The sequence below is a fragment of the Emys orbicularis genome, chromosome 3 (genome assembly GCF_028017835.1).
Source record: "Emys orbicularis isolate rEmyOrb1 chromosome 3, rEmyOrb1.hap1, whole genome shotgun sequence".
Classification (NCBI taxonomy): Eukaryota; Metazoa; Chordata; order Testudines; family Emydidae; genus Emys; species Emys orbicularis.
This window is the reverse complement of record NC_088685.1, coordinates 19,852,578-19,868,568: the sequence shown is the minus strand read 5'-3', so window position 1 is coordinate 19,868,568 and position 15,991 is coordinate 19,852,578. Positions and strand designations below refer to the sequence as shown.

At 45.6% G+C, this 15,991-nt stretch overlaps 1 protein-coding gene across 1 annotated transcript in view; it reads left to right on the top strand.

Moving 5' to 3' along the window:
- Positions 1-1,265: 1,265 nt before the first annotated feature.
- The window catches only part of LOC135876763 (protein eva-1 homolog C-like), a 308,253-nt gene continuing 293,527 nt past the window's right edge, over positions 1,266-15,991 (top strand). The window contains exon 1 of the mRNA XM_065402099.1: positions 1,266-1,365. Coding sequence (XP_065258171.1) covers positions 1,266-1,365 — 100 coding nt within the window. The remainder of the gene's footprint in view (positions 1,366-15,991) is intronic.

Here is a 15,991-nt window from a genome sequence, read left to right as displayed (position 1 = left end):
TTGAGAGTGTCAGGAGATTGGCAAAAAAATGATTTGTAATCACCAAAAAATGCTAAGGCTGGTTCTGCCTGTTAAAATTCTCTGTTCTTTTCTGCGTCTGGGCCTAGCAGCGTAGGTTGTGTAGGTTACACGTTGCTGAGGTTAAGGCAGCTGATATTGCTACTGTCTTGCATCTGAACCAGCCACTGCAGCCTGAACAAGGGAATATGCACCACCCAGAAACCACATCAACAGCTCCAGCGGTGCAAAAAGAGGAGGCTGCCACTGTTGCCCTGAGTGGCAGTCCTGTTGGGTTTTCGGGGGGTGGGGAATAGTATGGAACTGATGGGGTTTTTTGGAGGAGAGGAGTATTTTGCCCAGGGAATGTTATGTCTGTTGCTGACACAGGCCCCGATCCTGCAATGAGCTTGACATAGGTGGACTCCTGGGCCTGTATGGATCTCCTGGAGTCCACCCACGTGTAGTTCATTGCAGGATTGGGGCCAAAGGCAAAAAATATTTGAAGGATCGCCTTGCCACACTTTTGTAGCACATCACTCCTCCTACTGATTTTAGTGGGAGCTACAAGTGCTCAGTGCCTCTGAAAATCAGGCCATTACTTAGATGTGTCAATATGGATTTTAGTGCTCACAAGTCTGAAACTCTTGCCATGGCTCTGTGTATGTGAGGGAGAGGATTTCAAACTATACAGTAAAATCAACTGAGTTTTTCCAGAATTACATTGGGTACTTAATGCAAAATAAACTTCTCAGAGACTAATCCTTGCCTAACTCTTCCTACCTAGTGTGGCTTCTTGCTGTCTTCTAAGTATCTGCATAGCAGTGGTCAGGGGTGCTGGAACTAGGGGTGCTGCTGCACCCTCTAGCTTGAAGTGGTCTCCATCATATACCGGGCTTACAGTTTTGTTCAATGGCTCTCAGCGCCCCCACTATAGAAATTGTTCCAAAGCCACTAGCAGTGGATTGGAGCAAACTTTGTGCTCTGGGTATCCTGAGGAGTTTGAAGAGGTGGACTTTAGGACCCTGGGAATTCCGCCATGGCCCAGGTAGGTCTGTCTCATTCGTCAGTTTCACTCACTCTGGGATCCATTCACTCACTCCCAGCGATGTGTGTTCAGTGAGTGCTTTTGCTTCCTGGCTGGTTGCTGTGATCATTCACAAGCCAGGGGACTAGTAGTGATCTCTCTGCAATGAGGAGTATCAGGCTGGGTGGAGAAAGAGATTTCTTTTCTCTGGAAGAAAACAAGCAGTTGAGGATATTTAAGGATGAACTGCCCAGATGTGTCTCCCACTTCTACTTTTCTCTTAGGAGTAATGTGCTTGACAGCTCTCAGCAACTTTGCTAAGACTTCCTCAGACTTCTCAGGTAGGAGTGAAGCTCTAATCCTTTGAAGTGTATTGGCTATAAGTGAGAATTTGTAATAAATATTCTTCAAGAACAACCCAAGAAAAGTGGATCCAAGCAGGTCTGAAATAGTTATAGTGAGAGCAATTTTTAATTCTTTTAAAATATGATGAAGCAGAGCTTCATTAAGAGGATTTCAATTATTTAAAAAACTTTCTTAGCAACTCCAGCTAAAATATTTCAGCAGAGATGTTTCTGAATAACTTCAGGAAATGGGGGGAAGGGAATTATGTAAACTTTCCTAAGTTTGTGGTGTTGGATGGAAATATGTATGTGTGAGAGGGTGGAATAGGGTTAGGTTACAGGGCTGGGTAGTTTCTGAACACAAAAAACTAATACAGTAGGATCAAAATATTTTATTATGGACTAGATTCTGAAATCTTTGCTCATGTTAAATAGTACCTTTAACCAGCAAATAGTTCATTGCAGTCAATAGGAATACTAAGAGAGTAAGATGCTACTAGCTGTGAGTAAATGGGTTGGAATCTGACCCTATGTTTACTTGTACAACGCTCAGAAATTACTGGTACTCACTTCCAAAGACATCTTTATCAGTTTCACATTTTTTTTCACAGCATATATCATGAAACTTTCACAGTAGTTACATGTACTGCACTTTAAAGATGCTAGATGTTTTATGACTATTATATTCAGCTGTAATAGTTACATTAAAATTAGATTTCTGCTGCTCTTCCTTGTGGCTGTGAGATGTGTGAAAGCAACTCATGCCTATAAAACAATAATGTAGATCTAATTTTGCATGAGATTAGGAGTAATCAGTCAGCTCATTAGTGATGGGGCAATATTGACTCCAGAATATCTGATGGAATTCTGAATGCACTTGTGTATTTCTTAGAGCTAAGAACAGTTCAGGATGCTCTTTATAAAGAATGTTTTAAAACTTTTTAGTGGAGGAGAGCTGCCTATTATGGTTTGTTGGTGGAAAAATGTCATTAGTGAGAACTGTGTCATCAAAAGATTTAGACTGAAGTACACGATTGCAGTTTCAATACATCACAACATTACAGCTTGGTTCTTGGGAGCCAATGCATTTGCATGTTGCAGAGGGATTTGTGTTATAAAGGAGGTGTTTATTGTGGAGTTTCAGTTGGGGACTAGAATATGGTGGGTTTTAAGTCTTAAAGTGTATTGAAGGGGCTGACCTGCCTGCGATTCAGTCTCTTTTGGGGGCAGATCAATTCTGTGGCTGCCATTCAAAGCAGATCTGCCTGTGAATGGAAAGAGCTGAGGCACTTCCAATTTATAGTAGTTTGTTCCCTTTAAAGTTTCTTTAGCACTGAGCTTTCTCTGTATCCATCATTCAAAGCAAGCTGGTGTAGAGTGGATGTGTGTGGGGTGGGCTACTTAGGAACAACGGTTGAAATTGCCTTTTATATTTCAGTTCCTGTGCAGAAAGTACTGATCCTACTAAAATATAGACACTTTACATCCCAGCCAGCCTTACTGGCAAGAGCATAATGATGTACATTGTGATCTTAAGGCACTAGCATAAATGTCAGTTAGGCCAGCAGTAAGGGTAGGCACAAAGTCAATGTTAGCAGCCTAACCAGAAAAAGAAAACCAATTCAATAGTATGTGGAGATGCTGGCTTAGAAGGATGCTACCACTTTAAAAGCGGGAATAAGAAAGTCAGTGGTACAAAATCATGTCTTATGGGGTGCCAATGAATTTAAAACTAAACTGTGCTCAATTAAAAAGGAGGGGATAGGTCAGTGGTCTAAGCATTAGCACGGCAATACCTAGCTTTCTTTCAACCACAGATTCAAATCCCACCAAGGAAACTCTGTGCTTTGGCATTTCCATAATAATAAATGGAGACATACCTATCTCATAGAGCTGGAAGGGACCCTGAAAGGTCACTGAGTCCAGCCCCCTGCCTTCACTAGCAGGACCAAGTACTGATTTTGCCTTAGATCCCTAAGTGGCCCCCTCAAGGATTGAGCTCCCAACCCTGGGTTTAGCAGGCCAATGCTCAAACCACTGAGCTATCCCTCCCATGAAGTTTAATGATTGTGGAAGTTTTCAGTGAGGTCCATGACACCTGTCGTTGTCCTTGTCCAAAGTCTCCTTTCTCTTACTCACTTGCTGCGCTGCAGGTCGGTTGGATGCTGTATTGAAATGTTGATTGCGGGGCCTTTGTCACTTGTTTTCTCACACTGCAGGCTATGGAACGGGGAACAAGTCTCACTCTAGGTATGGACAGAGCCTACCACTTTGTGGGTGTTACCAAAATACTGCTTTGTGTGTTAAGTGTTTTGGTATCCTCGGAATGAAAGGTACTAGATAAAACTACGATATTCCTCCTAACAATACCTAGCACTTACGTACCTTCCCATCTGCAATGAGGTTTACAAAGATAAATACTAATAACTGTTTCATCATAGTGCCACCATTCTTGATGGGACAGCCCAGTTGACACACCACATTTGTCCCAAACTTTGGTGATATATCTCCATGGAGAGACACTGGCTCAGAACTGGTATAAAATGCTCATTCTTGCACAGTAAGAAAACATGCACAGGTGGACTCCCCCTGTCTGCTGCAGTTGCCCTTGTATTATTACTATTAAGGCAAATCAGAGATGTAGATCATTTGCTACCATCCAGAACGGGGAATTATTGATTTCCTGGAAAGAGAAGCTGGACCCTCCTGCAAAGGGATCTGAATGTATGTTTGGTCTCTTGCTGTTTGACCACGGTTGCCATGGCTGGGAGAGCAGAGCACACAGACCCCTCTCTGGTGGGGCTGTAAAGGGATGCCCTGGGGTTTAGGAGGCAAAGGTCACTGGGAAAGCAGGACAGCCAGCTCCAGGTTATTCCCCCAACCCAAGGCCCCTGTCTGAATTTCACCAGCTGTAGGGACAAGGGATCTATCCCTGAGTGGCAGTCCAACATGGTCACAGTGTCTGTCCCCATGGGCTCAATGGCTTTTTATTCTATTTCTCTCGCCATTGTCTCCTGCTTGCAGCCATCACCCAGAGCCAGCGTTAGCCATTGGGGGCCCCAAACAGGAATATTTTCCACCCCCCCCCCATTCCCGCAATACTAAAACACACATTTTCTTATAATAAAAAGCAATCAGGGGCCCCCCTTGAGCTGCTTGGGGCCCTAAGTAATTGCTTAGTCTGCTTATGCCTAGTGCCGGCTCTGCCCTCCCCCTTTGAAAACCTGTATTGTAGCCACCTTTGTCCTGACTGAGTGGGGCTGAACTGGACTCACATTTGAGCCCATTAATGCTCCTTTATGATCTATCACTGTTACTGCCGAGCACCAGGAGGGCTTGGCACACACCCTCCCTTTCCCACCAGGGGCTTCCATAGCAATTCCAACCGCTGGCCATTTAGGGAAGGTGAGAGCAGGATGGGGATTCAGATGCAGGTCTCCTTGTGTGTGTAGAGCAGCATCCCCCACTGGGAAGGCAGGCACTCACGAGGTAGTGCGGCTTCAAGAAAAATGGTTATTGAGGATCCAAACCTGTAGACCCTGCACAGGCAAAACACACCATGGCAGAACTTGGTCTGCATTAGCACTGCAAGTATTGCTGTAGGAATTAAAGGCCCCGATCATCAATGTTGGAACTAGAGGTGCTGGGGGTGCTGCTGCGCCCTCTGGCTTGAGGTGGTTTCCATTATATACAGGGTTCAATGGCTCTCAGCTCCCCTACTATCAAAATTGTTCCAGCACCTGACTGAGACCAAGGGCCCCGCTGTGCTAGGAGCTGTACAGTGACTGATAGTTCCTGCCTGAAGAGAAATATAAATAGATAGACGATGGGAAGGGAAGCAGAGGCCCAGAGAGATTGAGTGACTTGCTCTAGGTCATGTGAGTATGCTGGTGGCAGAGCTGGGAATAGAACACTGGAATAGAACCCTACCCTAGACCATGCTGCCTCAGATGTCCACTGGATCCCCACTGCCAGAGCAGCTTAACTGTCCAAAAAAAAAAAAGGGCAACAAATTAAGCATGTGTCACGTTAGGGGCTCTTGTAATCTGAGATGTAAGAATAAAAAAATTCCTTTTATGTGAAGTATTTGAACTATGTGAAGAGTTTTGATGTTTTGTTATAGTTTTTTAAAAAGCTGTGTGGGGGGGAGGGTAACCGGGCATTCTGCAGCCAGTTCTGCTAATAAGGCATGAGCCACTGCCTTGACTGATCTTAGTGTTTGCACTAAATTATGTGATTTGCCGCATCATGCTTCTCTTCAGTGGATCTAATGCTGAGGACCCAGTGGTTCTAGATGGTCATTAGGGAACCAAACTCTCCACGCTTTAACATTTGTGCATTGAAGCCTTTAGTGACGGTCGTGTGTCTCCATCTTCTTCCAAAAAGAAAAGAGCTATGAACAAATATCCAAGTGGTAGCAGTAGTAGCTTTTCTTATCTGCACGTTGTATCATCTCTAGTCTTCATATGTAATCCGAATACTTTGCACTTCTGGAGCCCATCCCAGCTAAGGACCTCAAAGGGTTTTACAAACATTAATGAACCCTGGGAAGTAGAGGAGTATTATCCTCATTAAACAAATGGGGTAACTGAGGCACAGATATTTTGGGGTCCAAAGTCACATCTGAAGTCTGTAGCAAAGCCAGGACTAGAATGCTGATCTCCTGGGTCTCTGTGCATTAACCCCAAGACCCACAGGATTAATACACAGCCAGATGAAATCCCTGTGCACACTTTCTTGTTGATCCTTGCTATTCTAAAAACTTATTCGTTTTAGACTCATAGACGTTAAGGCCATAAGAGTCCTCCTTGATCATCCAGTCTGACCTCTTGCACATCGCAGGCCACAGAACCTCACCCACCCACTCCTGTAATAGACCCCTAACTTCTGGCTGAGTTACCGAAGTCCTGATATCATGATTTCAAGACTTCAAGTTACAGAGAATCCACCATTTACTCTAGTTTAAACCTACAAGTGACCTGTGCCCCATGCTGCAGAGGAAGGCGAAACCCCCACAGGGTCTCTGCCAATCTGACCCGGGGGAAAATTCCTTCCCATCCCCAAATATGGCAATCAGTTGTACCCTGAGCATATGGGCAAGACCCACCAGCCAGAATTGGGGAAAGAATTCACTGTAGTAACTCAGAGCCCTCCCCACCTAGTTCCCTGTTTCCAGTTCTTGGAGATAAGCAATCTCATCATACCATCCCCTCCATAACTTATCAAGCTCAGTCTTCCATCCTTGCAGTGAGTATTGCTGTCAAAACAAAACACGCTCTGCCCTTTGGACTTGTGTATAAGCTGACTTGTTGGACATTGACAGTAGCACCTGGAGGCACCCATTGGCAGCAGGACCCCACTGTGCTAGGTGCTGTACAAATTCCTGCTGGGAATTCACCCAGAGGCTTAGGGAATGAGCTCACGATGTTCTAAATGAAATCCTATTAGTGTCAGTGGGATTTGTGGAGAGGAATTCTATGATTCTCTTCAGGGCCAAATCCAGCCCTGATCCTCTGTGTGTGAACCCAGGTACAGCCCCATTGAAGTTGACGTGGAGCTGCTCAAGAACAGCAGTTTATATATAGAGAGAAGTATCTCTCTCTCTCATAGAGCTGGAAGGGACCCTGAAAGGTCATAGAGTCCAGCCCCCTGCCTTCACTAGCAGGACCAAGTACCAATTTTGTCCTAGATCCCTAAGTGGCCCCCTCAAGGATTGAACTCATAACCCTGGGTTTAGCAAGCCAATGCTCAAACCACTGAGCAGTTGGCCAGAGTGTGGCTCATTGCAGGGCCTAAATCAGCTGGGGGGGGACAGTCTTCAAGTCATCCTCACCTTTGGATTTCCTAGTGTATCCTGCCATCTGTGTGTATCACTTGTATCTGCACCCATCAGAGTGCCTCATGCCTTCTCCGCACTGGAGATTTGCCCCGGTTTCAGCCAGCCGTGCAGCCGCACTGACAGAAGCCCCTAGTGCAGACAAATCGCAGCTTTGCTTGTGCTGACAGAGCTTGGAACTGGGGTAAGCTGCAGGGTGTAAATCCTTACCCTGCCTGCTGGGGTTATACCACTGCAGCTACGGGGGGAGGGGGGGAAGGGGCTGGAACTGGGAAGACCAGGTCTTAACGTGCAGGTTCCTCGGGGCATGCAGCGTTGTCAGTTCTGTGCACTGTCCTGCACCCCACTCACTCGTGGGGCTGGACAGATGAGAATGGGACCAAATGTGGCCCTTAGTGCTGCCTTAAAATGCAACAGCTGAAAGCTTTGCCAAGAGCTGCGGTCTATGTACCCCACTGGTGTGGGTATGTTACAGGTCCTCCACCAAGGACGCGAGTCTGTCACAGCCCCCAGCTCCAGAGCTATTTAGCTTAAACTGTAGCAGCTGATGGTTTTCGCTCTGGAGGTCCCTGGTTTAACACTGCTGTTGGCCATCACACCTGTATCGGTCAAAGCAGTTCTCTGGGGCAGGGACTTTAATTGATTATGGCTCTACAGCACCCACCAAGCACAATGGGGCCCCAACCTGATGCCCCCACAATAGAAATGTTTGCTAATAACGCCTCGCCTGGATCCAGCATGCTGGCTAACTGCTCTGCAGCTTTTGTGAACGTCCCTTGAAGACCTTTCCCTACATTTAAAGGCGGCCAGAGTGTTTTTTGTTTAAGCAGGGCTGGCTTAAATTGTGAGCTGTCTTTGTCACCTACCTGCTAATTGGCTGGTTGTGTTTGTCTGAGCTGATGGGGGTGGGAAGCTAGCTGTGACAGGAGAACAGCCCCCTCTCCCTGCTTGCATTTAATCAGCCCGTAATAATGGCAATTTGTTTGACAAGCCCATTCACCAAATGATCACAGAAATTGACAAGCTAACAGCTTCTGAATGGCATTTAAGTAGACTTAGATATTGGGTTTGGAGATGTGAATGGGTTCAGTCAGGTCAGGGGGAGGCCCATTATCCAAGCGTGTTGAAAACTGGGCAGTGAATGGAAGCCGTATGTTAACACAAGGGAAAGGTGGACGGCGTTTTGTTCTCAATGGCTCTAACACAGCTGTGTAATTTGGTAAGGAGGGTTTGTACTTCTGGCCTTCGCTACAATGGGCAAACAACCATATCCTAACAACCTCAGACAAAACCAGCTAAGCCCCTTGCCTTCCTTCTTACCCCCCGCCCCTCTCAGTGCTCTAACCTAGGTCTCTACAGGGGCTGAAGGACTTTTTCTCTTAAAACCCAGCTTGTCCCCTTCCACACTGTTTGGCCAAACCAGCCTCACTGGGCTTCTGGTGTTGTGTGCCTTGTGCCGGCTTAATGGATTTTAAGACTAGAAGGGACTATTCTGATCTGGTCTGACCTCCTGTATAAGATTTCACCCAGTGATTCCTGCATCAAACCCATAACCTCTATTTGAGCTACAGCAGAGGGGCCATGCCAATGTATGGTTTGTGCGCTGATTTAATCTAAACCAATTTAACTAAATTGCTGTAACCCCCTCAGCATGAACACTTAAATTGGTCTGAGAGTCAGGTTAGCTTAAGTCTACTACAAACCCACTTCAGATTGGAAATAAAGGCATACATTTTTGACAGCAAAGGTAATTAACCATTGGAACAGTTTACCAAGGGTTATGGTGGATTCTCCATTACTGACCATTTTTAAATCAAGATTGGATATTTTTTCTAAAAGATCTACCCTAGGAATTATTTTGGGGCAGTTCTCTGGCCTGTGCTATACAGGGGGTCAGACTAGATGATCACAATGATCCCTTCTGGCCTTAGAATCTATGAATCAGCTAAACTGATTTGAAGCCACTCTTAAACTGAGATAAGAGTGACCATGCAGCCTTCTGCACTGGTTTATCTAACCCAGTTTAAAAATCACAGTTTATCTTCAACTGGTGCAACTTTACATGTAGACAAGGCTCTTGGTGTGAGTTAACAGTTGTCCAAACGGTTTCAGATAGGAGGAAAGAGAGTGTATGTTCTCATGCAGGAAGCTATTTATATGGTATTGGCATATATCTGAAAAAAAATCATGGAACCAATCTATGGTCACCTAAGACTTCATGGTTGTTGTTATGCTGAGCACAAAGACTGTTTGGGAAATCATGGTGCCACAGGAGAAAACGTTCGTTCTCCTGCTCCCAAAATGCAGACCCTTAACATGTGAGTGAAGGGAGAATTGTTGGTAGCAGTACATGGTCCAATCCATAGTTGAGGGGTTCTCTTCTGTAGAAGTCAATGGTCAAAGTTGCTATTGATTTTTCTGTGGGTAGTGCTCAGCTGTGATGGTGAGGGGAGGCAGTATGAAACCCCAAGGGAGACAGAGGGGAAGATGCATACTAGCCAATACACTGCAATACTCTAGATACTTGTAAACAGAAGTTAAACTGAAATGTCGCCTCTTTGAGATGCCAGAAAAGTGACTGACTACACATGGAGGTGTTATCTGTTTAAAATGTTGCTTTAATTTTTTTGCTGTTTAGAAACAGTCTGGGCTGTCGGAGACCTGGATTCAAATCCTGATTTGCCACAGACTTCCTATATGATTTGGGGCAAATCATTTAGTCTCTCTGTGCCTCAGTTTCTTATCATTACACTGAAGATAATAGCAGTGCCCTACTTCACAGGAGTGTATGAAGATAAATACAATAAAGATTGTGAGGCACTGTAGTGATGAGGTGGGAGGGGGGAGGCGAAATATAGACCGAAATAATAATACTGCAACAATTTCTCCAGAGCCTGTCTCTAAATACCTGCATCTGGGGCCACAGGCAGCGATCAAACTCTCAGAAGGGTTTGTGGAAGTGGACTTTCCCAGGAGAGAGGTCTGGCTGTTTCAAGGAACAGAGTCAGGGGAGAAGAGGGGCGACTTTGCCACACCAAGGATGACTGATAAGAAAAAGGAGGAGATGAGGGGAACTCCTTTAGAGATCCAGGGAGTGGTTTGTTATCAGTTTGGATGACTGAGGCTTATAAAGCGGGACTGCGTGGTAATGGAATGTGGGTGGACTGTGACTGTTGGAGACAGGCAAAAAAAGGGACTGCTAACCATTCCTGTAGAGGTGGGCGGGAGGCGGCAGGGGGATTTGTGGACACTGCCTCGGGACGCTCACTGGACTCGAAAGGATTTGATAAAGACCTGTTACCACTCAAGAAAGAGATGTTGGAGTCATTGTGGATAGTTCTCTGAAAACATCCACTCAGTGTGCAGCGGCAGTGAAAAAAGCAAACGGAATGTTGGGAATCATTAAAGAAAGGGATGGATAATAAGATTGAAAAGATCATGCCTCTATGCCTCTATGCATGCCTCTATGTGTGCCTCTATGTGTGCCACATAGAGGCATGATCATGCCTCTATGTGTGCCTCTATGCCCACATCTTGTATACAGCATGCAGATGTGGTCGCCCCATCTCAAAAAAGATATACTGGACTTGGAAAAGGTTCAGAAAAGGGCGACAAAAATGATTAGGGGTATGGAACGGCTGCCATATGTGGAGAGATTAATACGACTGGGACTTTTCAGCTTGGAAGAGACAACTAAGGAGGGATATGTTAGAGGTCTATAAAATAATGACTGGTGTAGATAAAGTAAATAAGGAAGTGTTATTTACGCCTTCTCATAACACAAGAACTAGGGGCCACCAAATGAAATTAGTAGGCAGCAGGTTTAAAACAAACAAAGGGAAGTATTTTTTCACACAACACACAGTCAACCTGTGGAACTCCTTGCCAGAGGATGTTATGAAGGCCAAGACTATAATAGGATTCAAAAAAGAACTAGATAAATTCTTGGAGGATAGGTCAATCAATGGCTATTAGCTAGGATGGGCAGGGATGGTGTCCCTAGCCTCTGTTTGCCAGAAGCTGGGAATGGGTGACAGGATGGATCACTTGATGATTACCTGTTCTGTTCATTCCTTTTGGGGCACTTGGCATTGGCCACTGTTGAAAGACAGGATACTGGGCTAGATGGACCTTTGGTCTGACCCAGTATGGCAGTTCTTATATTCTTATGAATATTGCCAGGTGGAAGCTTAGAGTTTGAGTGTATCAATGGGAAAAGGAGACTCTACCCAGTGGCTGAGATTTCCCCCTAGAGATGAAGGGGACGTTCAAATGGGAGTGGGCGGGGTAATAGCTAAGCTATCTCATCCAGTCATGGTGGGAACTGACTGGAGTCCCTTCCCTTAAAAGGGAAAGATGGGGTGCCAGGGTCCCCTGTGGCAAAAAGCAGTGCCAACAGGGAATGAGGAAAAGGGGCTTGAAACAGAAAAATCAGAAAACTCTAGACCAAGGAGCAAAAATAGGATCTCCCCAGGGAAGGGGAGGGAAGGGAAAGGTAGCCCAGAACAAGATGTAGGGGAGAAGAGTACACCTAGGTTGTTGATAGAAGTCAGACAGGGACCCTCGCCACCAGAACGGTGGGAGGAGGAACCCCAGCCCCAGTTCTTGGGGCTGGGAGAACCAGAGTCCCTACTTGAGGAGGAAAATGAGGGACAACAGCAGGCTCTGCCCCAAAGCAAAGGGGGAAAAAGGCAAGGCGAGTAGCTCATCGGGTTGCCCTTGGTGTGAAGACGTATGGGCAGAAACAGAATTAAGGGGGTGTTCCCCCCCCAAGAAATGCAACTTCTGTGGGCGGAATTTGGATAACCACCTTGGGGGCAAGTGTGAACAAACAGACTCCAGTGCATTCTCCTAAGAAGGGAGTGTGTGGGGAAAGAGAAACCTGGCCGTAAGGTAAGGGAGGGAGGTGTGTGAGAGTTCAGGCAGCTAGAACCTATTGGGAATCTGCCTGCCCACAGCCAAAGGCTCCTCATCCCAGCCTAAGGGGAGGAGCTACCAGACCCAGATTCCAATCAATTCCGAGGGGCAACTAATGAGTAAACAGGGACAGGAGTGAGGGTCAGAGGGTCAAAATCAGGGATTCAGAGGGAGACACCAAGCTGAGAACCCCAGACAGCATCCACTGCTACTCGAAGGTGTCTAGGGAACCAGCGGACACAGCCAGGGCTGGCTCTAGGCACCAGCGTTCCAAGCATGTGCTTGGGGCGGCACTTCTGAAGGGGCGACATTTCAGCCCTTTGGGGGCAGCACTTTTGCTTTGGTGGCAGCACTCCGACTTTTTTTTTTTTTTTTTGCTTGGGGCAGCAAAAAACCAAGAGCCGGCCCTGGACACGGCCTTAGTGTATTCAAAGACCTATCTCCTAACTGTAGTGACAAAAGTAAATTGAGCCTGTAGGGCTTACTGGTCGGTGTGTTTTGTGTCCCCCTCTGTGCCTGATCCACAGTTTGTCTGGGTCAGTGGCTCTCAAACTTTTTTTTCTGTGGACCACTTGAAAATTGCTTAGGGTCTCGGTGGACCACTTAAATGATCTTTCCAAATGTTGTTGGTATCATTAGCTAACTATTGTGAAGCGCTTTGCATAAAAGTGCTATATAAAAAAACCTTAATAATTAAGGTTTTTTTGTTCTACAAATAAAAGCATACAACTCATATTTTAATATCGGTAGTGTTACCTTTCTAATGCAATGGATGTGTCCTCTCTCCCTCCGCTGCAGCAGCCCCCGAGCTGGGGCTGGGAAGGAGGGGGGGTCTCTTCCCCCGCTGCGGCAGCCACAGAGCTGAGGTGGGAAGGAGGGCTGTCTCTCCCTGGCAGCCGCAGCCCTGGAGCTGGGGAAAGTCGCCTCTTTCTCTGGCCGCCGCAGCCCTGCACGTCCCAAATTCTCCTTACCCCTTATTCCCCCCTAAGGCCACCACCTCACCGTACATGTGTGTCTTCTCCAGGGTCTAGGCACCTAATTAGTGGAGCCACGCCTGCTTTTTTTTTTTTTTTTGCTTGGGGCGGCAAAAAAGTTAGAGCCAGTCCTGCACTAGCACCGCTGTTTGAAACTAGCGTACAGGTTTTATTAGTGTGGACAAGACCCCAGAGGTGATTCCACCAAGTCATGTTTGAGTCACGGGGAGAAACCTGAACTGTTGTTGCCCTTCCTGAGCCTGTTTTGTGACTAAATGGAGAACTTTACACTCCAGATCTCTGACCACATGCACTAGATTTGCACATGTTAATTAAAGTGTGTGTGTGGGGGGAGGGGAGGCGGGTTAGAGTAGAATATCTGAAGTTGAACTGAAAGGCTGTACATGCCAAGACCTGAGTTGGGGCTGACATGTTTCTGTCTCCCTAGCTACAGTTGATGACATCCCCGACACCTAAAGCAGTGGAAGGAATGCAGCTCCCTGCACTACTTAGGCCTGGTGGATGTTGTCAGCTGTAACGGAAGAAACCCTGAGGGTCCGAACTCACGTGCAATGAGTGGTAGAGTTTAAATAGACTGTACATAAATATTTCTTTACTGAATAGAACTGGGCTGCTGACAAAACTGTGCTTTAGACGAGGGAAACATTTCTCTTTTTTAAAAAAGTCCGCTTGGTTATTTTTAACTGCATAGATAAGGTGTCAACAGAGCCAATTTGCAACTGCTCCCATTTCAAACACAATCTGTTGCAGGAAAATGACGCTGCAGTAAGTTTCCTGCCTTTTGTATTGTGCTAAAGGTGCAGATGCCAATGAATTAATGAAAAAAAGTTTATGCCGTTATTAAAATGACAGTGTCAGGTGAACTTTAGCCCCAGATTAAAGACTTGTGAAAGCAGGTTTCATACAATCGACATCCAACAGAACTTCAGTGAATTAAAAAGAATCCTATAGAAACAGTTTGAAACAACCAAAAATCCCTCTGAGCTGGCATCCTCCTGCAGTGTTTGCAACCCAAACATGGCAATGTTTCATTAATGCAGGAGAGTGAAATTGACTAGAGAGTGACTGTAAACAAAAGTGAAACTGACTATCTCTTTTCATTGTCCATATACAATGCAAAAAATAAACAAGTATAAATAGTGGGAAAGTAAATTTGGGTTTATAAATTCATTTTGAATAGAGGGCACTACATTTTAGAGGAAAAAATATGGACCATCATTTTCAAACTTGGTTGTCTAAAGTTAGGCACCTACATACATATGTAGGTACTTTAATAAATGTGGCCTGGTTTTAATGGGGTGTTCAGAGTTCAAAATCAGGCCATTTTTAAATTTAAGTGCTCAAACAGTGATTTAGGTGCTCATCAGTAAGGAATCTCCATCCTTAGAGGTTTTTAAGGTCAGGCTTGACAAAGCCCTGGCTGGGATGATTTAGTTGGGGATTGGCCCTGCTTTGAGCAGGGGGTTGGACTAGATGACTCCCTGAGGTCCCTTCCAATCCTGATATTCTATGATTTTATGATTCTATGATTCATTAGGCAACCAAGTCTGAGAAATTTGGCCGTGGTTTCTAACATCATTGGCATTCCCTCTTGCCTAGATATATGAGAACTTCCCAAGCTCCGTCCATTTTGTTGTGTATTAAAGTGTGTGTATGCATATAGGAACCCATGTGTCAAAGGAAGTTGGATGAGACTTACAATTTACACAATATTACTCATGTACTCATCATTACTAGTTCCAATAGGCCTAACTCCTAATTGTAGCTTTCATTAATGAAGAACTGTGGTTGGTTGTGAGCTGAGCACCATTCCATATGGACAAGCAGGGCCAAATTCTGCAGTGACTTATGCTGGTGCAGTAACTCCATTGACTTTCCTGGTGTTTTGCAGGGTATGAATAAGCACTGAATTTGGTTCCAATTCCCTCCTCTTGCTGATGAAATTTGATAGAGAAGTAACAATTCTGCATTGTTCTAAGTATTCTTGAAACAAAAGTTTGAGATTTAAACTCCCCTGCCCCCACTCTTTAGCTGCTGCTTCTGCCTCAGGAAAGACACTGTGCTGTCTCTCAGCTCTGATTCGGATGTCGGACTGATCTGAGCATGCCTGTTTCAGCTCATTGAGTGAGAATGAGCTCACATTCATAGTAATTAAAGTCTGTACTTCTGCTCTTCCAGCAGGTGCTTAATGCTTGGATGCATTAGACCTAAGGCGTGTTTCTTCATGTCAGGGAGATACAGCGATGGTTTGGCAGCTCTGAGTCATTTAAACAATAGAATTATAACTAGGACAGGGCACCTCAAATGCATCTAGTACCCATAAATTCAGCCAGTGGGTGCCCTCTTCTTTGGCACGGGATGCGGACCACACATACTACAAGTAGCATCTTTTAATGCTCCATTTTGACTCCAGTGTTGATCAAGATGGAGTGTTGTAACCTGGCACCTGTAATCTGTTGCATTCACTGCATGCTGCTAAACTCTGGGCAGTCCTGATTTAGGAGTACCCTTAAAATACTGGATGCACATGTGGCATGGCAGAAAACATTGGAGTAGGTGGGGTAGAGCGTTGGTCTTAACAGTTTTTGAAGGGCACATATTTATGTGCTCTGCTATGAATGGTAAAGTTGAGGAGGGAGGGGAGCACAGATCAGTCTCAGACAAGCTGGATTCTGAGCAAAGTGTGAAGAAAGATTTGAAAATGGCTCATCTCATTAGGCTGTGCTGCATCTTGTGTTTAGAGCAGACACTGAATCTGGTTAAAAGGGCAATTGCAGCTAATACCAGCAGAGGCCTGGGCAGCTGCGTAGTACAGCGTCTCATGTCTCATCACGGCACGTGTGGACGCTGAGAGTCAGTGGAGCAGGGGCTGGCT